Genomic DNA, 26,258 nt, shown 5'->3' on the forward strand with positions numbered 1-26,258 from the left:
AGCGAAAGCAGTACTGAGAGGGAAACTTATAGCCATACAATCACATATTAAACACCAAGAAGAAGCCCAAATGAACGACTTTACTACACACCTCAAGGACTTAGAGGAAGAGGAACAAAGGAACCCTAAAGCAACCAGAAGGACAGAAATCACTAAAGTTAGAGCAGAAATAAACAACATCGAAAATAAAAGAAGCATACAAAAGATCAATGAAGCCAAATGTTGGTTCTTTGAAAGATTAAACAAAATTGACAAACCCCTAGCCAGACTCACCAAACAAAAAAGAGAGAAGACTCAAATTAATAGAATTGTAAACGATGCAGGAGATATCACAACTGACACCACAGAAATCCAGAGAATTCTGCGAAACTTCTATAAAGAACTATATGCCACCAAGCTAGAGAATCTGGAAGAAATGGAACAATTCCTAGAAACCTATGCACTTCCAAAACTGAACCAAGAAGAACTACAAAATCTAAATGCACCAATCACAGACAAAGAAATTGAAACCGTTATTAAGAATCTCCCCAACAACAAAAGTCCTGGACCAGATGGCTTCACAAATGAATTCTACAAAACTTTCAGGAAACAGTTAATACCCATACTTCTTAAGCTATTCCATAAGATTGAAGAAACAGGAATACTCCCTTCCACCTTCTATGAAGCCAACATCACCCTGATACCAAAAGCTGATAGGGACAGAACAAAAAAGGAAAACTACAGACCAATATCTCTGATGAACATAGATGCCAAAATATTAAACAAGATCTTGGCCAACCGGATACAGCAACACATCAAAAAGATTGTTCATCATGACCAAGTGGGATTCATCCCAGGAATGCAAGGCTGGTTCAACATCCGTAAATCAATCAATGTCATTCATCACATCAATAAAAGCAAAGCCAAAAACCACATGATTATCTCAATAGATGCAGAGAAAGCCTTTGACAAAATCCAACACCCATTCATGCTCAAAACTCTACAAAAAATGGGAATAGATGGGAAATTCCTCAAGATAGTGGAGTCTATATATAGCAAACCTACAGCCAACATCATACTCAATGGAGAGAAGCTGAAAGCATTCCCCCTCAGATTGGGGACTAGACAGGGCTGTCCACTGTCACCGTTACTCTTCGACATAGTATTGGAAGTTCTTGCCATAGCAATCAGGCAAGAGAAAGAAATCAAAGGGATACAGATTGGAAGGGAAGAAGTCAAGCTCTCACTATTTGCAGATGATATGATAGTATACATAGAAAGACCTAAAGAATCCAGTAGAAAATTACTGGAAGTTGTTAGGCAATATAGCAAGGTATCAGGCTACAAAATCAATGTACAAAAATCAGTGGCATTTCTTTATGCAAACACTAAATCTGAAGAAGAAGACATCCAGAAATCACTCCCATTTACTGTTTCAGCAAAATCAATCAAATACCTAGGAATAAAGTTGACCAAAGAAGTGAAAGACTTGTATACTGAAAACTATGAGTCGCTACTCAAGGAGATAGAAACTGATACCAAGAAATGGAAAGATATCCCATGCTCATGGATTGGAAGAATAAATATCATCAAAATGAATATTCACCCCAGAGCCATATACAAATTTAATGCAATACCCATCAAAGTTCCACCAGGCTTCTTTAAGAGAATAGAACAAACACTACAATCATTTATCTGGAACCTGAAAACACCTAGAATTGCCAAAACCATCTTAAGGAAAAGAAACAGAAATGGAGGCATCACACTCCCAGACCTTAAACTATATTATAAAGCCATCATCGTCAAAACAGCATGGTGCTGGAACAAAAATACAGACCAGTGGAACAGAATTGAAAGCCCAGAAGTAAATCCCAACACCTATGGGCATCTAATCTTTGATAAGGGGGCCCAAAGGATTAAATGGAAAAAGGAGGCTCTCTTCAATAAATGGTGCTGGGAAAACTGGGTTGCAACATGCAGAAGAATGAAATTGAACCACTTTATCTCACCAGAAACAAAAATCAACTCCAAATGGATCAAAGACCTAGATGTCAGACCAGAAACAATCAAATACTTAGAGGAAAACATTGGTAAAATACTTTCCCACATACACCTTGTTGTTAAAATTTCGGAGGCTCTTGCCGGGCCGGCTTGCTTCACAGGCGGGTAACAGAGATGCGGAGACAACGGCTGGGCAGGGAAGCTGTATTTCTTTATTCAGGAACAACGATTCATAAACTAAGACAAACTAATCACCAAACAGAACTCTGCTGTCTCTTTGCGGCGGCGCAAGCACTCTTTCCTTTACTCTGGAACTCAGGAACCCTGGAACTCTGTCTCTCTGGCACTCTCTCTTACTCTGTAACCCTGAAACTCTCGAACTCTGGAACTCAGCAACTCTCGTACTGGGGAACCCCCCAGATAAGGGGGAATTGTCGTATGCTTTATATTGGTTTGTTTTAGCCTTCCCCCCGCCAAGAGAATTGGATCAGTCCAATTAATTTCGCGGGCCTGCTTGGCCCCGCCCCAAGAAACCCAGAGAGAGGGTTCCTGAGTTCGAGAGTTCCTGAGTTCGAGAGTTTCAGAGTTCCAGAGTAAGAGAGAGTTCCACAGTGGAAGAGTTTCAGAGGGTTCTCAAGTACGAGAGTTCCAGAGTGCCAGAGTTGGAGAGTGCCAGAGTTCCTGGGTTCCTGAGTTCGAGAGTGACAGAGTTCCTGGGTTCCTGAGTTCGAGAGTAAGAGAGAGTGCCAGAGTTTTCAGAGGGCTCCCCAGTACGAGAGTTCCATGAATAAAGAAATACAGCTTCCCTGCCCAGCCGTTGTCTCCGCGTCTCTGTTACCCGCCCGCGAAGCCAACCCGGCCGGCAAGAGCCTCCGAAATTTTAACAACAAATGGCGCCCACGTGGATCTGACCTGCGCATCTCTCAGATAAGTAAAGACAATTTGGCTACCTATGCACTATGGCCTTCTCTTCTGCTTGTGAAGAGATCTCCAAAGGCCTCTGCTCTTTCTTCACGAGACTGTTTTGCTGTTTCTGAAACATTTATCTCTGGACCACTCTGTGGTTTCCACTCGCTCGGGCGAACTCAGAACAGCCAGCGGGAAGAGCCAGCGGGCGGGAGGCGAGGCGCGGAGCCGCCGTTTCCACCTGGTTAAACAGCCAGCCAGCCATCTGCGCCCAGACAACCCCGCGCACCGCGCCCACAGCCCCGCAGCCCCGCAGCCCGCAGGAGGCCTACGCCAGCACACAAAAGCCCCAGGAGCCCAATGCCAACATGCTGGAGCCTCCGAAATTTTAACAACACACCTCAAGGACATCTTTGATGAATCAAACCCAATTGCAAGGAAGACTAAAGCAGAAACAAACCAATGGGACTACATCAAATTGAAAAGCTTCTGCACATCCAAAGAAACTATTAAACAAACAGAGAGACCCCTCACAGAATGGGAGAAGATCTTCACATGCCAGACATCAGAAAAGAAACTAATCACCAAAATATATAAAGAGCTCAGCAAACTTAGCCGCAAAAAAGCAAATGACCCCATCCAAAAATGGGCAGAGGAAATGAACAAAACATTCACCTCAGAGGAGATCCAAAAGGCTAACAAACATATGAAAAACTGCTCTAGGTCACTGATTATCAGAGAAATGCAAATCAAGACAACACTAAGATACCACCTCACTCCTGTAAGAATGGCATACATCAAAAAGGACAGCAGCAACAAATGCTGGAGAGGATGTGGGGACAGAGGAACCCTTTTACATTGCTGGTGGGAATGTAAATTGGTACAGCCTCTGTGGAGAGCAGTCTGGAAAACTCTCAGAAGGCTAGACATGGACCTTCCATATGACCCAATAATTCCTCTCCTGGGGTTATACCCCAAGGACTCCATAACACCCAACCAAAAAGAGGTGTGTACTCCTATGTTCATAGCAGCACAATTCATAATAGCTAAAACCTGGAAGCAACCCAGGTGCCCAACAACAGATGAGTGGCTGAGAAAGCTGTGGTATATATACACAATGGAATACTATGCAGCTATCAAGAACAATGAACCCACCTTCTCTGACCCATCTTGGACAGAGCTAGAAGGAATTATGTTAAGTGAACTAAGTCAGAAAGATAAAGATGAGTATGGGATGATCCCACTCATCAACAGAAGCTGACTAAGAAGATCTGAAAGGGAAACTAAAAGCAGGACCTGATCAAATTGTAAGTAGGGCACCAAAGTAAAAACCCAGTGGTGAGGGGTAGGCATGTAGCTTCCTGGGCCAGTGGGGGGTGGGAGTGGGCGGGAGTGATGGGTCACAGTCCTTCGGTGGTGGGAATGGTGTTTATGTACACTCCTAGCAAAATGTAGACATATAAATCAGTAGTTAATTAATATGAGAGGGGGAAATCAATTGTATGTCTCAAAGTTTCTCAAAAGACAAACTGAATCTTTTTAATATATAGGCTATGTATTTGATATGCGGACTCTCTCAAAAGCCTGGACCAAGTAGATTAGAAGTTTCCAATAGCACAGCTATATACAAGATACTGGGTACTGTCCAGCAAACCATAACAAAGGGACTTTTCAAAGTTAACCCAATTAACAAATAATGTGATGATAATATTAACTATTGATTGTCTTTTTGAACCCTAAGACAGCAGGAACCTCACATCTTCACTATAGAGCCCCTACTTCCCCCAGTCCTGGAACCCTTGGATAGGGCCCACTTTCCCATATGCATCTCCCAATCCAAACCAAATAACATTGCATCTGCCGATCACAACCTAACCAAAGCAACGATTGCTACCTCAACATGCTTCACCTCAGACTGTGTCCAGAGACTTCACGTGTGGAATGACAACCCTTCAGCTTCATTACTCGGGTGAGACCTTTCCTTTAATAGTACACTCTAATTTCATCTCAGGTAGTTCACTTTCTAACAAAGTCCCATAACCTAGATATACACCAGTTTCTGTGAGAGAGAGCTTATGTGCACACGTATCCATAAACTACTGCAAAATATATACCTGAAAGCAGGATTACACTAGAGTTTGCAGTGAGTACCTCCCTAACACTTCCTCTCCACTATTCCAAGCTTGGGATCCATGATTGCTCAACAAATTGTTTGGCTTCATATGTTAACTCTCTTTTTAATCAACAGGTTCCAGATGCCACCAGGATGCTGGCTAGGCTTCCCTGGATTGAAGACCCCACCAATGTGTCCTGGAGCTCAGCTTCCCCAGAGTCACACCCTACTAGGGAAAGAGAGAGGCAGACTGGGGGTATGGACCGACCGACCAGTCAACGCCCATATTCAGTGGGGAAGCAATTACAGAAGCCAGACCTTCTACCTTCTGCAACCCTCAACGACCCTGGGTCCATGCTCCTAGAGGGATAGAGAATGGGAAAGCTACCATGGGAGGGGGTGGGTTATGGGGATTGGGTGTTGGGAATTGTGTGGAGTTGTACCCCTCCTACCTTAAGCTTTTGTTCACTAATCCTTTCTTAAATAAAAAATTAAAAAAAAAAAAAAAGAAATTGGTTCATAAGACTTAAGGAGAGAAATTACATCCATAACAAAGAAAGTTATTTACATTAGATATAATGAAAAGCCTTTGAAGAATGCAATTTCTGCCTAAACGCATTATCTTCAGACTCTAATGTTTTTCAAAATGTCAGCTATAATCTATTAGCAGTAAATCAGATTAGTGAGTAATGTGCAGTTTTTTTTTTCCTATTTTTAATGCTAAGCAAAATAAGCCCCAGAAGAAGGTCAAGCACAGGATGGTTTCACTCACATATGGGATATTAAAAACAAAAAAATTCAAAGGAACAAAGTTAAACAAAAGTAACCCAAGATTCTGATAAAGAACTAAGGTTACTGAGGAAAATAAAGCTGACGAACACAGGGGAAGAGTGTTAAAATGAAATGTATCTCCTACTGCAGGTCTCAGACGAAAATTTATAAAACTCTGGATGTGCACATGAACGTTATTTAGCAGGCATTCAATAAATATTTGCAAAATAAAATCTTTTTAAAAAGTGTTGATGACTTTCTCTTGAAAATCAATTTCTTGATTTTCTAGAATGTGCTCTCCGATTTCTCTCATCACAGCACGTCTCCACCGGCTACTGTTCACATGTGGGTGATATCACAGCAGCAACCTTAGTGGGCGGATTATCAAAGCTCTACACCTTTTTTTGTTGACACTAAGGTTATTGCTGGTGCCATGACTCCATCACTCTTGGAGGCTGTTATGTTTTCTTTTGATAGAGGAAGAGAGAGATAGAGATAGAGAGAGAGGGAGTCAGGCAGTGGTGCACCAGGTTAAGCACACATAGCATGAAGCGCAAGGATCCCAGTTCAGGCCCTGGCTACCGACCTGCGTGGGGGTGGGGGTGGGAGATAGCCTCACAAGCAATGAAGCAAATCTTCAAGTGTCTTTCTTTCTCTCTCCCTATCGCCCCATCCCCTTTCAATTTCTCTCTGTCCTATGAAAGAAAGAGTGAGCAGAAAGAGAAAATGGTCACATGAGCAGTGGATTCGTAGTGCAGGCACTGAGCCCCAGCAATAACACTGGAGGCAAAAATAAGTAAATAAAACTAAAATTAAGAAAAGGAGATAAAATAAACTACAAACTACAAGCTAGAGAACCTGGAAGAAATGGACAATTTCCTAGATACCTACTACTTCCAAAATTAAATAAAGAAGAACTAGATAAAATGAACAGGACCATCACAGCTAATGAAATTGAAATAGTTATCAAAAACCTTCCCAAGAATTAAAGTCTAGCACCAGATGGTTTTACAAATGAATTCTACAAAACCTTCAAAGAAGAACTAATACCTCTACTTTTAAAAGTCTTCCAGAAGATTGAAGACACTGGAATACTGCCTTCCAGCTTCTATGAAGCCAACATCACTCTCATACCAAAAGCAGACAAGGACACAACCAAAAAAGAAAACTAGAGACCAATATCTCTGATGAACTATAGATGCTAAAATACTGAACAAAATTCTAGCCAACCGGATACAGCAGTATATTAAAAAGACTGTTCATCATGACCAAGTGGGATTTATACCAGGGATGCAAGGCTGGTTTAATATACGTAAATCAATCAATGTGATCCACCACATCAACAAAAGCAAGACCAAAAACCACATGGTCATACCAATAGATGCAGAGAAAGCCTCTGACACAACACAACATCCCTTTATGATCAGAACACTAAAAAATGGGAATAGATGGAAAATTCCTGAAGATAGTGGAGTCTATCTATAGCAAACCTACAGCCAACATCATACTCAATGGTGAAAATCTGGAAGCATTTCCCCTCAGACCAGGTACTAGACAGGGCTGCCCACTATCACCATTATTGTTCAACATAGTGTTAGAAGTTCTTGCCATAGCAATCAGGCAGGAGCAAGGAATTTAAGGCATACAGATTGGAAGAGAAGTCGTCAAACTCTATTTGCAGATGACATGATAGTATACATAGAAAAACCTAAGGAATCCAACAAGAAGCTTTTGGAAATCATCAGGCAATACAGTTAAGTGTCAGGCTACAAAATTAACATACGAAAGTCAGTGGCATTTCTGTACGCAAACACTAAGTTGGAAGATGAAATCCAGAAATCAATTCCTTTTACTACGGCAACAAAACAATAGAATATCTAGGAATAAACCTAACCAAAGAAGTGAAAGACTTATATACTGAAAATTATGAATCACTATTCAAGGAAACAGAAAAAGACACAAAGAAGTGGAAAGATATTCCATGTTCATGGGTTAGAAGAACTAACATCATCAAAATGAATATACTACCCATCTACAAATTTAATGCTATCCCCATCAAGATCTATTTTTTAGAATAGAGCAAATGCTACAAATGTTTATCTGGAACCAGAAAAGACCTAGAATTGCCAAAACAATCTTGAGAAAAAAGAACAGAACTGGAGGCATTACACCCCCAGATTTCAAATTGTATTATATGGCCATTGTCATCAAAACTGCTTGGTACTGGAACATGAATAGACACACTGACCAGTGGAATAGAATCAAGAGCCCAGAAGTAAGCCCCCACACTTACGGACAGATAATCTTTGACAGAGGTGCCCTGACTATTAAATGGGGAAAGCAGATTCTCTTCAACAAATGGTGTTGGAAAAAATGGGTTGAAACATACAGAAGAATGCAACTGAACCACTTTATTTCACCAAAAACAAAAGTAAATGCTAAGTAAGTGGATCAAGGACTCGAATGTTAGACCAGAAACTATCAGATACTTAGAGGAAAATATTGGCAGAAGTCTTTTCCGCATAAATTTTAAAGACATCTTCAGTGAAACAAATCCAACTGCAAAGAAGACGAAGGCAAGCATAAACCTATGGGACTACATCAAATTAAAAAGCTTCTGCACAGCAAAAGAAACCACTAGCCAAACCAATACCCCTCACAGAATGGGAGAAGATCTTTACAGGACATACATCAGACAAGATGCTAATAACCAAAATATATAAAGAGCTTACCAAACTCAACAAGACAACAAATAACCCCATCCAAAAATGGGGAGAGGTCATAGACAGAATATTCACCATAGAAGAGATCCAAAAGGCCAAAAATCACATGAAAAAATGCTCTAAGTCTCTGATTGTCAGAGAAATGAAATCAAGACAACAATGAAACACCACTTCACTCCTGTGAGAATGTCATACATTAGAAAAGGTAACAGCATCAAATGCTGGAGAGGGTGTGCGGTCAAAGGAACCCTCCTGCCCTGCTGGTGGGAATGTCAATTGGTCCAGCCTCTGTGGATAACAGTCTGGAGAACTCTCAGAAGGCTAGAAATGGACTTACCCTATGATCCTGCAATTCCTCTCCTGGGGATATATCTTAAGGAATCCAGCACAGCCATCCAAAAAGATCTGTGTACACATATGTTCTTGGCAGTTCTATTTGTAATAGGCAAAACCTGGAAGCAACCCAGGTGTCCAACAACATATGAGTGGCTGAGCAAGTTGTGGTATATATATATCTCAGCTATGAAAAACAGTGACTTCACCGTTTTGGATGGAGCTTGAAAAAATCATGTTAAGTGAAATAAGTAAGAAACAGAAGGATGAATATGGGATGATCTTACTCTTGGGCAGAAGCTGAAAAAGAAGATCAGAAGAGAAAACACAAGTAGAACCTGATCTGGAATAGGTGTATTGCACTGAAGTAAAAGACTCGGGTGGGGGGGAGCAGGGGGGAGAATACAGGTCCCAAAAGGATGACAGAAGACCTAGTGGGGGTTGTATTGTTATATGAAAAACTGGGAAATGTTATGCATGTAGAAACTATTGTATTTACTGTGTGTTAAATGTAAAACATTAATTCCCCAATAAAGAAATTATAAAACAGTAATAATAAATGATAAAAATAAAATGGAGATAGAAAGAATCATGGGAGGGGGAGGAAAGAGAGACACCAGCAGTCCATGAAGTCACTACCCTGTCCCATTAGGGATCTGTATGTCTGAGGCTGGGTCCTTGCATCACTGCACATGGTGACAGGTGTCACCACATGGTCCTTGGTCACCCTATACATTTAATCATTGTACACTTTCAATTTTTCTTTTAAAACTCTTGTAACATTTTCAACTTTAAAATAATTTTCCTTCAAGTGCTTTTATATTCACTCCACCACTGGACCTTTATGTCATCTGAAGATGTCATTATCACTTTCAATCAGTCCTTCTAATGTTCTTCTCACTATTTCCTGGCCTCACATTTTACTCTCAAATTCATTTACATGTTTTATTGCCTCACCACTGACAGCTGGAGTCATTGACTTCTTTTATAGCCTAAGTATTGGCAGCTCCAATCTTTTCTTTAACGTCTAGGGTTATTGCTGGGGTGTAGTGACTGCACTATGAATCCACTGCTCCATCTTTTTCCCATTGTTGCTGCTGTTACTGTTGTTGGTGTTGCTGCTGCTGCTATTGTTGGATAGGACAGAACAAAACTGAGAGACAGGGAAGACAGGGAGGGGAGAAAGACAGACAGCTGCAGACCTGCTTCACTGCTTACAAAGTGACCTCCCTGTAGGTGGGAGCCAGGGGCTCAAACTGGGATCCTTGTGCCAGTCCTTGAGCTTCACACTGTATGCACTTAACCTAGTGCACTACTGCCCGGCCCTGTTTTTCTTTTCTTCTTTTGTGTTTTAATAACCAGAACACTTCTCAGCTCTGGTTTCAGCCAGGGGTTGAATCTGGACCCTCAGAGTCTCAGGCATGAAAGTCTTTTGCTTTCCCACTGTGCATCTCCCTAGTCCTCAGAACTATTTTTCCTTTTGTCTTTTACCAGTCATAATTCATCTCTGATTATGAGATTTTAATGATGTTATAAACTGATTTCTCATTTCCAATCCATTCAAATATATTTTACACATACACAAAGGGCATTAATTAGGGGTTGGGTGGTGGCACACCTGGTTGAACACACACACTATAGTGTGCAAGGACCTAGGTTCGAGTCCCTGGTCCCCACCTGCAGAAGGAAAGCTTCATGAGTAATGAAGCAGAGCTGCAAGTGTCTCTCTCTCTCTCTCTCTCCCTATTACCCCCTTCCATCATTTCAATTTCTGGTTGTCTCTACCCAATAAGTAAATAAAGATAATAAAAAAAAGAAAACAGAACCAAAGCGGGTTAATTAAAAGTAAAGGGGTTATGCACGTTCTCAGCTTTCAGAAATAAACATATCTATCATACTTTGTAAGTTAAGAGTGCCCTGGAGACCATTTTGAAGAACAGAAAAAGTAGATTAAGGCTGCCTATAGAAGGAGTCGGGGAGGGATGGAGAATGACTGTTAATAATATTAGTATCTTGCTGGGGTGATGAAAATGGTTTAAAACTGACTTTGTTAGCAAGTTACAGAATGCTTAACTATGTTAAAAGCCGCTGAATAGTACACTCTGAGTGAACTACACAATATAACAATTAAATCTCAATAAGCTATAATACGATAAATTTAATGAGACATGAAAGTTATGGAATACAGAGAAAAATGGCATGCTTCTATAATCTACTAAAATTACAAACAATAAGGGGAAAATAAACTAAAAAGAACGTACACTGAGGTTTAGCCATGGTCTATCTGCTTGCAGGTTGTGAGCACAGAAGCTGTTCAAAGCTACTGGTGAAACATGCTTTAGCCTACTGATCAAAAGCAAAGAAACCAGAACTGATTTCTCCCAATCTGCTAGTTAGGGAGGGTTGAGAAAGACACCTGTAGCACTGCTCTACTGCTTGTGAAGCTTTCCCTCTGCAGGTGGGACTGGAAGCTTGAACCTGCATCCTCATATACAATAACACTTGCACTCTACTGGGTCTATCACCAACCATCCCAATTTATTTATTTATGGATTTATTTATTTTTTGCCAGCAGAGTTATAGCTGGAACTCCAAACCTGCACAGTTTTTCTGCTCCTGGTGGGGTGGGTCTCTCTCTCCCCCTTTAAGATAAGGAGTGAAGAGACAAGCAGAAAATTGGGCTGGGGTGGTGGGGGGAGAGACAAGGAGACACCACAACATTGTTGCATGCCAAGTTTTCCCAGACAAGTGTGCCCATGTGGTGACTGGGGCTTGCATCTGGATCCTCACACATGCTGAAGAGCATACTTTGAGAGATGAGCTATCTCCAGGCTCCTCCTAGTCAGACCGATTTATTTATTTACTTGACAATCACCATGACTTTACTGCTCTACAGCAACTTTTTCACACAGAGAGACAGACAGAGACAACGAGGCAGGCAGGCAGACAGACGTAACAGCAGCAAAGATTCCTTCAATACGATGCGGGCCAGGCTCAGACCTGGAGGTCATGCTCATGATGAGACAGTGCACTATCCAAGTGAGCTGTTTTGCCCCTCCTCCTGGTCAGATTTTTAGTCAATGTTGTAGATTCTCTAAAATGCAATTTAATACTTAAAATGAACCTAACAGGATAGCTCAGTGTATACGTAACAAACATCATATAATCACACCTTACAAAATGACTTGCTTTTATTACCTTTCAGTACATTATTTCCACAAAAATTAATGTAATACTTTATAATACATAATTAGTAATTACTATCGTCTATAACTCATATAATGTTATATATGTTTAATGAAACATACCATTTACTAAAATGCAATGTTAAACTATTCCAAAATACTATACCTTGTAGTTCCCAAACCTTCAAAGGTGTCATTTCTTTGGTACTCTCAATCAGGTATTTTTGGAATGCTGTCAGATTGTCTCTAAGATCTGAATATATTTCTCTGCATTAGAAAAACAAGTAAGGTTAATTACCATTCCTACTACAAATCACCTTTAAGCTAGCTCCTTCAAATAATCAGACACAAACTAATTGCTCCTCAATTAAATAATAACTGGGATTTAGGTAAGACTCCAAAATTTAAGACATAATGGAAAAAATATGTGTACTTTTCTCAGTAACCAAAGCAAAGTATCTGGAGTGATATCCCAGACTGTTAACATGCTAACATTATCCAAAGCGCAGCATAAGTGATGATAGTTATTATTTTGATGCTATATGCTATATAATATTTTAGAAACAGCTGTTAATTTTCAACCTAGAAGAAAAATTACTTCATGAATACATCATTTTCTTAGAGTTTATTTCTGAAAAATATCCAGATATCTTAGTGCTAATTAAGGATACAGTGTCATTTCAAATTTAAACAGGCTTAATTAAAAAAAAAAAAGAACACTAGTTATCAGCATAAATTCTAAAATGCATTAAAAGTAGATTTTAAGGTGTAAGATAAACTTAATAGGATCTATGTAGAAACACATCACTTGTAACAAAAATATAGAACCAGTAGCTTGCAATTTTATTATAATGTGGAGTCACTCTTATAGTAAAAAGGAGGGAAAGTTCTTTTCCTAAAAGTTCACTATGAGGGGCCAGGCAATAGTGCAGCGGATTAAGCGCACATGGCGCAAAGTGCAAAGACCGGCTTAAGGATCCCGGTTCAAACCTTCAGCTCCCCACCTGCAGGGAGGGTCCCTTCACAAGTGGTGAAGCAGGTCTGCAGGTGTCTATCTTTCTCTCCCCATCTCTCTCTTCCCCTATTCTCTCAATTTCTCTTTGTCTTACCCAACAACAACATTAATAACAACAATAATAATAACCACAACAACGATAAAACAACAAGGGCAACAAGAAGGGAAATAAAAATATATATATATAGCCCCCAGGAGAAGTGGATTCCTGGAGGCAAAGAAAAAAAAAGTTCACTATGAATAAATACCTTCTCAACATTATAGGGTCATAAAGTAATGCTATAAAAGATACTCTGTTTTCCACAACTGTTCACAATATTTTTCATTGCTAAAATTATGCAATTCTGGCAAAAATACTTTATTCATGTACTACCTCAAAACAAAGAATTTTTGCCTAACCCAACTGAGTAACTGTAAGAACTTTTGAGTATTCATTTTCAGTTCTCTTTAAAAATTAATATTGGCCCTGGATCCATACTCCCAGAGATAGAGAATGGGAAGGCTATCGGGGAGGGGATGGGATATGGAGTCGGATTATGGGAATTGTGCGGAATTGTACCCCTCTTATTCTATGGTTTTGTTAATGTCTCCTCTCTTAAATAAAAAAATTAATATTGGGTTCCAAGGAATCTTAGGAGGACTTGTAATTTATTCTTATAATTATATCTAAAAAAAGAGTAGACTTTGAGTTCCAAGATGTTGAATACAGTTGTAAATAAAATTTAAACATGCTGTTATCTACCACACAAGGACCTTAGAATACATTTTTTGCAAGATTCTCTTTTTGCATTATCCTTTTCCCTTGTGTTTTTTTTTTGAGGTTCCATCAGTGAGATTCTCCCATATTTATCCTTCTCCTTCTGGTTTATTTCACCTGACATGATTTCAAGTTAAGAAGACTGCATGATTTTTCACAACTGATTAGTATTCCACTGTGTATATAGACCACACATGTTTTAACCACTCATTTGCTGTTATATCTTTAGGTTGCTTCCAATTGAATTATCCTTTGAAGGCCATTAGTCTACTTCTTGGCTAGTATACTTTAGGAATTTAACTCAGTCACTGGTATATATTAGCAATATCTAAAATGTTCCCCTTGTTTAAGCTCTATTAGTGAGATCATCCAGTAGTTACCCTTCTCTTTTTGATTTATATCACTTAATATGATACCTTCAAGCTCTATATCCAAGATGAGGCAAAGGAGATGATTTCACCTTATCAGCTGAGTAGTATTCCAGTGTGTATGTGTGTGCGTGCGTGCGTGTGTGTGTGTGTGTGTGTGTGTGTGTGTGACAACTTTCTTAGCCACTCAAAAAAAGATGTTGCCCTTGCTTACTAAAGTTATATGCTCACCAGAACTGACTTTAGGTGACCTCTGTAGATATTGTTACTATTCAATAAGAACTAAATGTCAGTAAAAACAGTTCTTTATTTATAATTTTAAATTTGTAACAGAATTAAAAATTTTCCTATTGATCAATCAAACAACCCTCTTCATGAGTATTTATTCAGCACTCACCATCCTATTCCTTGTCTTCAGTCAGGGATGCAGGAAAATAAAGGGGGTACAGCTTAATGTTGGAAAGATTTCTTACATGTGTATGTGCAATTAAGAATAAATGTCAAAAAGTTTTTAGCATGGTAATCTATGACACAAATTTTTGAAAAAAACAAATTTCATCTTTTGACACAACACTGTCATTTTTCTTGCTACAGATCCAGTATTAACCATGCTTTTTACAATAAATTAGTTTTAAAGTTCTAATTTATGTATTGCTTCAGTGAGGCTAGAGTATTATGAAAAAAATATGTACAGTATAGCTTCATTGTGCAAAACAACATGCATTTATTTATGGTTGTAACATTTGTAGAGAAAGATTGAAATCTTAGAACACTAGGTATTGCTATCTCAATTCTAGAACTAGTGCTTATTTTTCATTTTGTGTTTTTCATGCATTAACTCTGCCATTTTTTGTAATAAATTACATGCATCTTTAGAGAAGTGAAACATAAAATGTACCTATACATTATATTGATAATTTCTTTATAAATAAATGTAAGAGTATAAAAATACAATTTCACATGAATTTAGACTTACTTCAGTTTTCCAAAAAGAAATCCTTGTACTTCATCTGTTGCTAATTCATCCTCTATTGTTGTATTAGTCACAGCTATATTTTGGGAACAAAAGCAAAGTAAAACAAAAGTAGTTTTGGATGAAGAAAGGCACATCTAATAATTTAGACTAATTCAAAATAAAGTCACATTCCATTAGTTTTACTTGGTTCATTCATGGATCAGCTTAACGGTACAGACTTGTGCACATCTGTATTCCTAAATTTAAACCCTTATTCAAACACACCTGGCTATTAAATATTTAACATTTCTTTAAAAATATTTTATTATCTTTATTTATTGGATAGAGACAGACAGAAATCGAGAGGAAAGGGGGTGATAAAGAGGAAGAGTGACAGACACTTGCAGCACTGCTCCACTTCTTGTGAAGCTTTCCCTCTGCAGGTGGGGACTGAGGACTTGAACTCAGGTCCTTGTGTACCATAGTGAGTGCACTTACCCAGATGTGCCACCACTCGGCCCCAATATTTAAAATTTTAAGAAGTATTCTATATGTGATTATAGCAATAACTATTTATTGTCTTCTAAAACCCTAAGACAGCAGGAACCTCCCGCTTCCTCTCTAGAGCCTATATTTCCCCCAGTCCTGGAACCTCTAGGGTGGGGCTCACTTTCCTGCATGCTTCTCTCAATTCACACCAAATGATATTACATCCACTGATCCCAATCTATTCAACACAAGGAGTACCACCTCAGCAAGCTTCACTTCAGACCGTGTCCAGAGACAACAGGCATGGAATGTCAGCCCTTAACCCTCACTACTTAGGTGAGACCTTTCCTTTCATTGTATTTTAAAATTCCATTCCAGGAGGTTCACTTCCTAACAAAATCCCAAAACCTAGATATAGACCAGGTCCCGAAAGATAAAGCATATGTTCACATGTACCCATAAATTAGGGAAAAACATATACCTGAAAGCAAAAACACAATAGTCTGTAGTGAGTCAGTATAAAGTTCAAAATGAAAGTGTCTACTTAAACTGAGATACCCTCCTCACCTACTTCCTATTACAGTTCTCTCACTCACTCTAAAGCTAACCTCATCAAAGCAAGGACTGCAAAAGCTGAATAAGGGCAAGAGACTGGCATACTTTAACGATGACTCTTTAGTCACTATCAGGCCACTATCAGTCACTGTTGGCATTCTTCGTGTTGGTTTGGCCCCCTCCCCCCTACCTCTGAGAGAAATGGTTTGGCCCTTGCTAGTTTCGCGCCCCTTCTTTCTCCCCACCCCGTATGCTAAGGACGTCCAGAGTCCCAGCAGCAGCTGCGGAGGAAGAATGATTGGGAAGCACATGGTGTGGTGATTTGCCGTTCATGAATAAAGATTAAACTGCAGCTTCTCAGCCCAGCCGTGTGTCCACGAGTCTCTGTTCACCACTGCGAAGCTAGCCCGGCCTGCTGGCACCCCCGAAACATTAACGACAAATGGTGCCCACATGGACCTGACCTGCGCATCTCTCAGATAAGTGAAGACAATTTGGCTACCTATGCACTATGGCCTTCTCTTCTGCTTGTGAAGAGATCTCCAAAGGCCTCTGCCCTTTCTTCACGAGACTGTTTCGCTGTTTCTGGAACATTTATCTCTGGACCACTCTGTGGTTTCCGACCAACACCAGCCCACAGGAGCCCAATGCCAGCCTGCAGGAGCCGGCTTTCCGCTGCATGGCGCGGGGCATTGGGCACCGGCTCCCTCCACGCTGCTCGGCCGCTGGGAGCAGGGCAGCAGACATGGCAGGGCAATGGGGCAGGGCCGCGGCAGCCTATCACGGCCGCCACCCGGGGCACCTCGGCCCACGCCTTCTGCACGGCTGGCCCGCCCGCCCTCGTGCTATGAAGTCTGGACAGATCCCGGACCACCTGGAGACTGCGGGCTCCCTGTCGAAACTGGGCCCCCTGGCCGAGATCCTCAGCTCAGGTCTGAAGGCAGATGAGCTAGAATACGCAGAGATTCGTGCAGAGATCGCAACCTGCAATTCCTAGAAGTGGAGCTGCGCGGGAGGCCCCACCTCCGGATGGTGACCCCCACAACAACAACTAAGACAGTACAGATCTAAATTCGTGTTTAAAATGACATGTCTTCGTAACAAAGGTTTCTCTCCTTGTGTATTAATGACCATGTTTACATGTGTGTTTAAAGTTTGGTAACATTAACTTTAAGGTTAACAATGTAACTTTAAGGCTATATTCTTACCAAAGTTAAATGAAAAAGGTTTTCAATGTAATTCTCATAAAGATAAGATTAACTTACATTTAAAGTCTGAGGTAAAAAATTAGTTAAAAATCAATATATTTTAACCAAGTTGGTCTAAACAAAACCTGCGCACACCTAGGGTATGTCTCCATCTTGAATGGGTGTAACAAAAGGTTAAATAGACTTGTTGATATGTAAAACTCTCGATTACCTTCTCTATTAGAAATGGTAGATAACACAATGGCTATGCTAATGATTCTCATGCCTGAGGTTTTCTTTCCTTGATTCTTATGTCTACCTTTTTACATTCTATTGTTTAAACTTTAAACAATCTTAAAATCATTCTAAAAAAGATTTCTAATTGTAATAGAGTTATCAATTGTGGTAAACTTCTAACCTGCTACAAGTTTTGTTTCATAAATAAGTGAACTGCAGCTGTCAAGTTCTCTACAGAAAAGCAGAATTCTGATGGCTGACATTCCCCATCGAGACAGATGTACAACAATTCACCCCTTGGCAATTCTTCGGTGGACATCTGCTATGGACTTCTAACAGACTCACTGGTACACCTCGGACACTTTGCACAAAAGTAGCAGCTTCCCTTATGCTGCTGGGTTTCTCAAAGACTGACTGCAGCCATGCCTTGGGACTCTAGGCCTCACCCTCCCCCCATGCTAGAAAATGCCCGTCGAGGCAAGTACACCCCCCAGAGGCAGGAAATGTTTTTTTAAGCTGATAAAGTTTTGCCCAGAGGCAAAAATTAGCCCCCTCAGGCCTTCCCTTGGCAGCACACTGGTTCTTGTTACTCACTTCCATGTTTCTCCATGTTTGTGCCAGTTTCTTTTTTTTGAAAATGCCTGTACGATATAGGTTTCTGTTCACCCCACACCCCTCATACTGTGGTCATTTAGTTAAAAAGAAAAGGGGGAATATGTTGGTATTCTTCGTGTTGGTCTGGCCCCCTTCCCCCTACCTCTGAGAGAAATGGTTTGGCCCTTGCTAGTTTCTCACCCCGCTTTCTCCCCGCCCCGTATGCTAAGGACGTCCAGAGTCCCAGCAGCAGCTGCGGAGGAAGAATGATTGGGAAGCACATGGTGTGGTGATTTGCCCATTCATGAATAAAGATTAAATTGCAGCTTCTCAGCCCAGCCGTGTGTCCACGAGTCTCTGTTCACCACCGCAAAGCTAGCCCGGCCTGCTGGTGCCCCCAAAACTTAAACGACAAGTCACTGGGGCCCTAACCAGGGAGTCCTGAGATTCCCAAACACACATGATGAGCCTAGACCTCAAATAAATCCCTCTCTCCATTGTTACCGGTCATCTATATCAGGAACAACACAATAGACCCCTTTGTGGGGCCCCATAGGACCTTGCCCTCAACTTGGATCAACAATGGTAGTGAATGTTCCAACCTCCGAAGAAAGGATGGACTGTTGGTATGCATGAGACCCCTTCTGTTTCATTTCGTTTAAATCCCCCCTGCTTAACACTATTCTATTTACATAACCACTGTTAACAAGTCCCACCCTCCCTCCAGGGCATTTGTGGTTCAGTGATCGGATTCTTGCCTAATCTGCCCCCTCTTTGTCACACTCTGATTTTCACCAGTCACTTTTCTCTCCACCCTCTCTATGTCATATCCTGTTTCCACCTTATTTGGCAAGAATATATAAAGACAGCATTGTGAGTTTTACGGTACTGTACCTTGAGTTTAGCTTAGCTCGTCTTAGATTGTGCTGCGTCCTGCATGAATAAAGAGATACTTCCTACAGCTCAACCATGAATCCCTGGTCGTCTGTTACCCGCCCGTGAAGCTAGCCCGGTGAAAACAACATAGCCCACGCAAAACAACATATGGCGCCTCTACTTTATGGCCATATATAACTGGGTCAATGTCTGTAAAAGGCTTCATCTCTGTCAGGGGAATAGTAGTGTAGGGGTGAACAGAAACCTATATCGTACAGGCGTTTTCAAAAGAACTGGCATAAGACATGGAAAACAAAATAAGCGAGCAGCAATAACCAGCGTGATGCCAAGGGGAGCTTTTCTTGCCTCAAAGGGCAAGGCCTAGCAGGTGAAAGGGCATTTCTTGCCTCTGGGAATGCTTCATGCCTCTGGGGGCATCTCTTGCCTCAAAGGGCGTTTCCTGCCTCTGTGGGCATCTCTTGCTTCTTGGGGTGCTTCATGCCTCTGTGGGCATAACCTAATAAGGAGTGGGAGTTTTCTGCCTCTGGGACAGAGCCTGCAGGTGAGGGGACATGGTCTATAAAGTCTCAAGGCAATTGGCTGAAGTTAGTCTTTGAGAAACACAGCATCATGTACCAGTAAGTCCGATGGAGGTGTCAGTCCAAAGTAGCTGACCACAGAAGAAAATGCCAGAGGATGAAACGCTGCACGTCTGTCTTGATGGGGAATGTCGGCCACCAGAATTCTGCTTTTCTGTAGAGAGTGAGCTTTGGAGTCTGTGAATCTGTTTCTTTAGGTCGTGCCAGGTCTCATCATTGGTTTCCAGGGGCGATGTCAGAGAACAGGATCCAAATGGATTTCCAGGAATTCCATTTGAGTAGATGCTTTTTCATGTGAAGACTTTGACAGCTGAAATTCACTTACTTGTCAAACAAAACTTGTAGCAGATTAGAAGTTTACTATAATTGATAACTCCATTATAATTGGAAGTCCTTTCTAGTATCATTTTAAGGTTGTTTAAACAGTTTAAACTCAATAAAATGTGGAAAGGTAAACAGAAGAACCACGGTTAAAAGCCTCAGGCATGGGAATAATTAACATAATCATTGCACTATCTGCCCCACCCATAACTCATACAGTTTTCAGGATTAAACGTTTCAGATTCATGTCAAGACGTAAAAGAGAAATCAAAGGAGGGAAAAAAAAATTTTTTGGATTGTTTCTGGATGTCTCTAGAAATCATGGCTGCGTCCAGCTTTTTTTTTTTTTAAGTCAATGGCAAACAAAAATTCAGTCATTCAAATCATTCTCTTATGAAACACAACTTGAACCAGATTATCAAGATCTCACCATGTAGGATTAAGAATCCCCGGAGGACGTCCTAGTCCAAAAAGGTCCTCGAAATTCCATTTAGGGTGCTTCTGACTGTTGCGGCTGGATTGCTTCAGGCACCCATTTTTAAAAGCGTCTTCCCATCGAAGAAAGAATCCAATCAGGAGAGTAGAACTAACCACATGTCTCCATACTTGGGAACTGCCAGGGTACTCAAGAATGTTCTTCAAATTAGAGTAGTCCTTCTCCATGGGAAACATTCGAGAAGAAGTCCAGAAAGTTCCAGGGGAAATCCCCATGCATATCCCAAGGTCTACGATCACAGTCATAAAGAACCAAACTGTGGCCTGGAGCAAAATGTAGTCCTTTTCCTCAGGAAACATGGGAGAGAGAATCCAGAAAGTCCAAGGAGAAATCTCAGTGCATCTGCCAAGCTCTATGATCCCAGTCATAAGAAACCAAAGTTCCTGGTCAGGGAAACAAAGTTTGGCCCAGAACAAAATGTTGCAGAGACAGAGTAACTGTCTCATGATGAAATAGTAGAGGCTTTGGCAAACCTCTTCATAAGTAGAAGAGAAGACCATAGTGCATAGGTAGGCAAAGTCTTCACTTATCTGGGAGTTGCGCAGGTCTGGTCCCACGTTGTGGCGCCATATGTTGTTTTCGATGGGTTAGCTTGTTTTCAGTGGGCTGGCTTCACGGGCGGGTAACAGACGACCAGGGACTCATGGTTGAGCTGTAGGCAGTATCTCTTTATTCATGCAGGACGCAGCACAATCTAAGACGAGCTAAGTTAAACTCAAAGTACAGTACTGTAAAAAGAAAAGCAGAATTCTGGTGGCCGACATTCCCCATCGAGACAGACGTGCAGCGTTTCATCCTCTGGCATTTTCTTCTGTGGTCAGCTACTTTGGACTGACACCTCCATCGGACTTACTGGTACATGATGCTGTGTTTCTCAAAGACTAACTTCAGCCAATTGCCTTGAGACTTTATAGACCATGTCCCCTCGCCTGCAGGCTCTGCCCCAGAAGTAGAAAACTCCCCCTCCTTATTAGGTTATGCCCACAGAGGCATGAAGCGCCCCAAGAAGCAAGAGATGCCCACAGAGGCAGGAAACGCCCTTTGAGGCAAGAGATGCCCCCAGAGGCATGAAGCATTCCCAGAGGCAAGAAATGCCATTTCGCTTGCTAGGCCTTGCCCTTTGAGGCAAGAAACATTCCCCTTGACATCACATTGGTAATTGCTGCTCGCCTATTTTGTATTCCATGTCTTATGCCAGTTCTTTTGAAAACGCCTGTACGATATACGTTTCTGTTCACCCCACAATGGCCATTAGTTAAAAAGAAAGGGGGAATTGTTGGTATGCATGAGACCCCTTCTGTTTCATTTGGTTTAAATCCCCCCTGCTTAACACTATTCTATTTACATAACCACTTCATTCTATTTACATAACCACTTCATTCTATTTACATAACCACTGTTAACAAGTTCCACCCTCCCTCCAGGGCATTTGTGGTTCAGTGATAGGATTCTCGCCTGCTCTGCCCCCTCTTTGTCACACTCTGATTTTCACCAGTCACTTTTCTCTCCACCCTCTCTATGTCACATCCTGTTTCCACCTTACTTGGCAAGTATATATAAAGACAGCATTGTGAGTTTTACAGTACTGTACCTTGAGTTTAGCTTAGCTCGTCTTAGATTGTGCTGAGTCCTGCATGAATAAAGAGATACTGCCTACAGCTCAACCATGAATCCCTGGTCGTCTGTTACCCGCCCGTGAAGCTAGCCCGGTGAAAACAACATAGCCCGCGCAAAACAACAATGGACAACATACTTTATGCTACACTGAGGAAGATGGGTCCTGATATTGAGGCAGCTTGGAATGTTCCTACTTATGATCATAGAATGTGAGCTCAGATCTACAGGGATACAGAGCTCACAAAGGCTCCTAAGTTAAATATGGGCCCCAGATCACATCAAATCGATGGGGTTTACAGTCAACAATATTTATACACCTTTTCCATATTTGGAAGCTATTCTCTTCCCTGATCCAGCTTTCTGGTCCTTCTGCCAGCCATGACACCACCTCCCCAAATAATAATTAGGATCCACCTGCATATCAGATTTTAAGCTCAGGAAAAAAAAAAGGTATCAGTATAGCCACAGGCCCTTTGGAATATAACTAAAATATGCCTACTAGCTATCTACAAAACAGAGTAAACCTAATTCTTCATATGCACTATTCCAGCCTTTAGGTCCATGATTACGCAACAATTTTTTTTGGCTTCATGTGTTAACTGTCTTTTCAACTACCAGGTTCCAGATGCTAGCATGATGCTGACCAGACACCCCTGGACAGACAACCCCATCAATGTGCCCTGGAGCTCCGCTTCTCCAGAGCCCTTCCCCACTAGGTAGAGAGACAGGCTGGGAGTATGGATTGACCTGCCAACACCCATATTCAGCAGGCAAGTAATTACAGAAGCCAGACCTCCCACCTTCTGCATCCCACAATGACCTTGGGTCCATACTCCCAAAGGGTTAAAGAATAGGAAAGCTATCAGGGGAGGGGATGGGATACAGAGTTCGGGTGGTGGGAATTGTGTGAAGTTGTACCCCTCTTATCCTATGGCTTAGTCAATGTTTCCTTTTTCTAAATAAAAAATTAAATAAAAGAAGTACTCTATATATTTAATATTTCACAATTCAGCTTTGTCTTATCCTAAAGATCAATGAGAGAGATGAGAAAAAGAGAGAGGTGGGAAGAGAATGAGGGAGAAGGAAAAAGAGAACCAGAACATCACTCTGGCATGGGATGCTGGCGATGGAAGCTGGGACCTCAGTCCTTAAGTCCCCCCCCCCACTTCAGATAAGCTTCTGAAGGCAGTGTGTTCACCATGAATTACAGGTTCACAGATGTATTTACACAGCCTCCAGACTCACAGTAACATTTGTAATGTTACACTGATTAATTTGTTTAAAAACAGATGTATGTAAACATCAAAATTTCCATTCTACTTAAGCAGAGACAAACACAAAACAAAACAAACAAACCCCAAAACTTACTTTTAACTTGGGTGTCATCCAACGCTTTGTATTCTGTGCTCTTAATGGCTAGCTCCACACCATAGCCAGATAAATACATTTTCTGTGAACTTGGTTTCTATTTAGACACATTTATTTTGGAAGAGAGAATATAGTCAAGCAACTAGTTTTAAATTCAGTATGATTGTATATTAAGACATATGGGTAGATTATCAACACTGACTTTTTTATTCACTAGAAAATATTTACACTCTCTAGAGAATCTATCAAGGATTGTCTGTCACTTTCATACTTTCTAAAAAACTGGCATACATCTACTATTTAACTTATATTTTTTACAACAGACTATCATCTGATATTAAAACTTATTTAACATATTTATTTATTTTTTAGTAATGGAGAGATAGAGAGAAATTGAGAGGGGGGAGATAGAGAAACACCTACAGCCCTGCTTCCTCAATTGTGAAGCTCTCCCCCTGCAGGTAGGGACCAGGGGCTCGAACTCGAGTCCTTGCTTACTGTAATGTGTGCACTTAACCAGGTGTGCCACCACCTGGTCCCCTTAAAATCGTTATACCATGTAAGTTCCATGGCTCCCCCATGAGTTAATTAACAGGGAATCCAAATGAAATCAAGTTTTCTCAAAACTGTACTTCTCTGGGGGAACTATGCCTAATTTGCTAAACTAGAAAATGCTATTCACATACTAGTTGTGTAGATGCTGCCAGAAACAATACTAGACGCAAGCAAGGGCTGGGGCAGGGAGACACACAGCAGCTGTGCCCCACATTTTTATGGCTAAGGTCTAGAGGCCCCATTCAACCGCCACTGCCACCATATGCCAATGTTGAACAATGATCTCTCTCTCTCTCTCTCATTAAATCTTTTCTTTCTTTTTGATGACATTTTTTTTTTACTTCTTTATTGGGGGATTATGTGCAGGTTATTTAAGCAACAGTAAAATAAAGTAGCTTGTACATATGTAGCATTTCTCAGTTTTCCACATAATAATCCTCTGCCATCAAGTTCCAGGACCTGATTCTTTTTTTTTTTTTTTTTTTAAACAGAAAGAAATAAATGAGATGAAAATCTCCGAGCCTGGAGCAACTTGAGTGAATTTTCCTTTCAGTTTCTCTATGACTGAAATCTACCAAGTGCCACAAATTAATGTCTATGCTTTCAATGAGAGGCAACAATTACCTACAATTGAGTTGTCTCACTTTCAATCAGTCTGCTGGCACTAAATTCCTCCCTCTCCAGTCAAAGCAAATAGGTAATGTCCTTCTAGTGACTATAACCCTATCAAAGATGAGAAGTTGCCTCCCGATTTCCAAAAGCAAGCAGCCAGAGTGAATATACATAATATTTTAGAAGATGTTTAATGTCCTTCCTAGTTTCCAGGCTGAAATTGTTATCTGCAGGGCTACCATCATTATCATTTGTCATCTTCTTTCAGGTGCTAAGAAGCCAGTTTACCCTAGAGTTAAGTAAACTCCCTCAAAGATGCTGTGTATCTTTCTTTAGTTCAGGTTTACACATGGGCAGTTTAAAAGCCTAAACATAACAGAAGAGGCAGAGATTGGAAGAAGCTAAATAGTGAAATTAATCTTTTTTTTTTTAATTTTTTTCTCCCCTAAACTTCTCTCCTGGTTTTGGAAATAAGTACATGACCAGAATAACTATTTCAGGACTGCTCTATTTCCAGAAAAGATGATGTAAGAATTAGTTTCAGATATGTAGTCAAATATCTAACATTGCTGCCCACACTAGAATTTAATTTGCTAATTTCTCAGGTACAAGACATCATGAAAGACACAGCAAGAGGAACAGAGTTATTTATAATTGCAGTAATCTGACAAAGTTGAGAAAAATTTAAAGAGTTTTCAATTTCATATAATTAATCCTAAAAATACATTTTGACTATCCACTCAAAAGATCACCAGTTGGTGGCTATGTAAATTGAATTTGTAAATCCACATATCTTGTAATAGTTAATACAAGAAAAGCAATTCACAAACCAATTTCCATGGTCAATTTTAGAATGCTATTAGTTTCTCAGTAACAGAGAAAAATGTTCATTAAATTCAATATTAAATTTTGCCTTGAAAACATGTAACTGTAAAATTTGAGTTGGTGGTTGGGGGAAATAGCTCAACTGGAAGAGCATCAGGCTTGAACGCCAGAAGTTTCTAGTTCCATTCTTAGTGCTACATGTACCACAGTGGTACTCTGGTTCTTCTCTCCCCCTCATCATTCTCCTCTCCCTTCTTCATCTCTGCTCCTTCTCTTTCTCATGTGAAACTCTTTCATATGTCATAAATACTTACACATATGATAAATTCTAATTTCATAAGTTTGTATTTGTAAATCAAAAGTGCTCATAGATTAAGTAAGTGACATTTTTCTATTTCTTTCTTCCTCACCCAAAGAGGTGTCTGTTTACCAGATGCCATTAATCAACCTACTTTTGTTAGAACTATATATATTAACTAATTTATAACTATTTTGAAATGTAAATATTTCATTTATTAAACAAAAGGCTACACAGTGATGCTACAAACTTCCCAGAAAGCTGGCTAGTATTATTTGCTTATTTAGTGGTGAAAATCTTCTAAGAATAACTTGGTAATATTCTTACTATTACCTACTAGAAAAGCATACCTAGGAGGAATACCAGGAACTCTTATGAGGGGTGGACATCTTTTAAAAAAGATATATGCAATGTAGTCTGGGAGGTGGTGCAGTGGATAAAGCGTCGGACTCTCAAGCATGAGGTTCTAAGTTCAGTCCCTGGCAGCACATGTACCAGGGTGATGCCTGGTTCTTTCTCTCTC

General features: G+C 40.6%; 1 protein-coding gene across 1 annotated transcript in view; it reads right to left on the reverse strand.

Moving 5' to 3' along the window:
• The window catches only part of UGGT2 (UDP-glucose glycoprotein glucosyltransferase 2), a 146,887-nt gene that overhangs the window by 104,902 nt on the left and 15,727 nt on the right, over nucleotides 1-26,258 (reverse strand). Inside the window, exons 6-8 of the mRNA XM_060191876.1 lie at nucleotides 23,446-23,542; nucleotides 15,128-15,200; nucleotides 12,178-12,278 (exon numbers count right to left, since the gene is read on the reverse strand). Coding sequence (XP_060047859.1) covers nucleotides 12,178-12,278; nucleotides 15,128-15,200; nucleotides 23,446-23,542 — 271 coding nt within the window. The remainder of the gene's footprint in view (nucleotides 1-12,177; nucleotides 12,279-15,127; nucleotides 15,201-23,445; nucleotides 23,543-26,258) is intronic.

The sequence above is a fragment of the Erinaceus europaeus genome, chromosome 5 (assembly GCF_950295315.1).
Source record: "Erinaceus europaeus chromosome 5, mEriEur2.1, whole genome shotgun sequence".
Lineage (NCBI taxonomy): Eukaryota > Metazoa > Chordata > Mammalia > Eulipotyphla > Erinaceidae > Erinaceus > Erinaceus europaeus.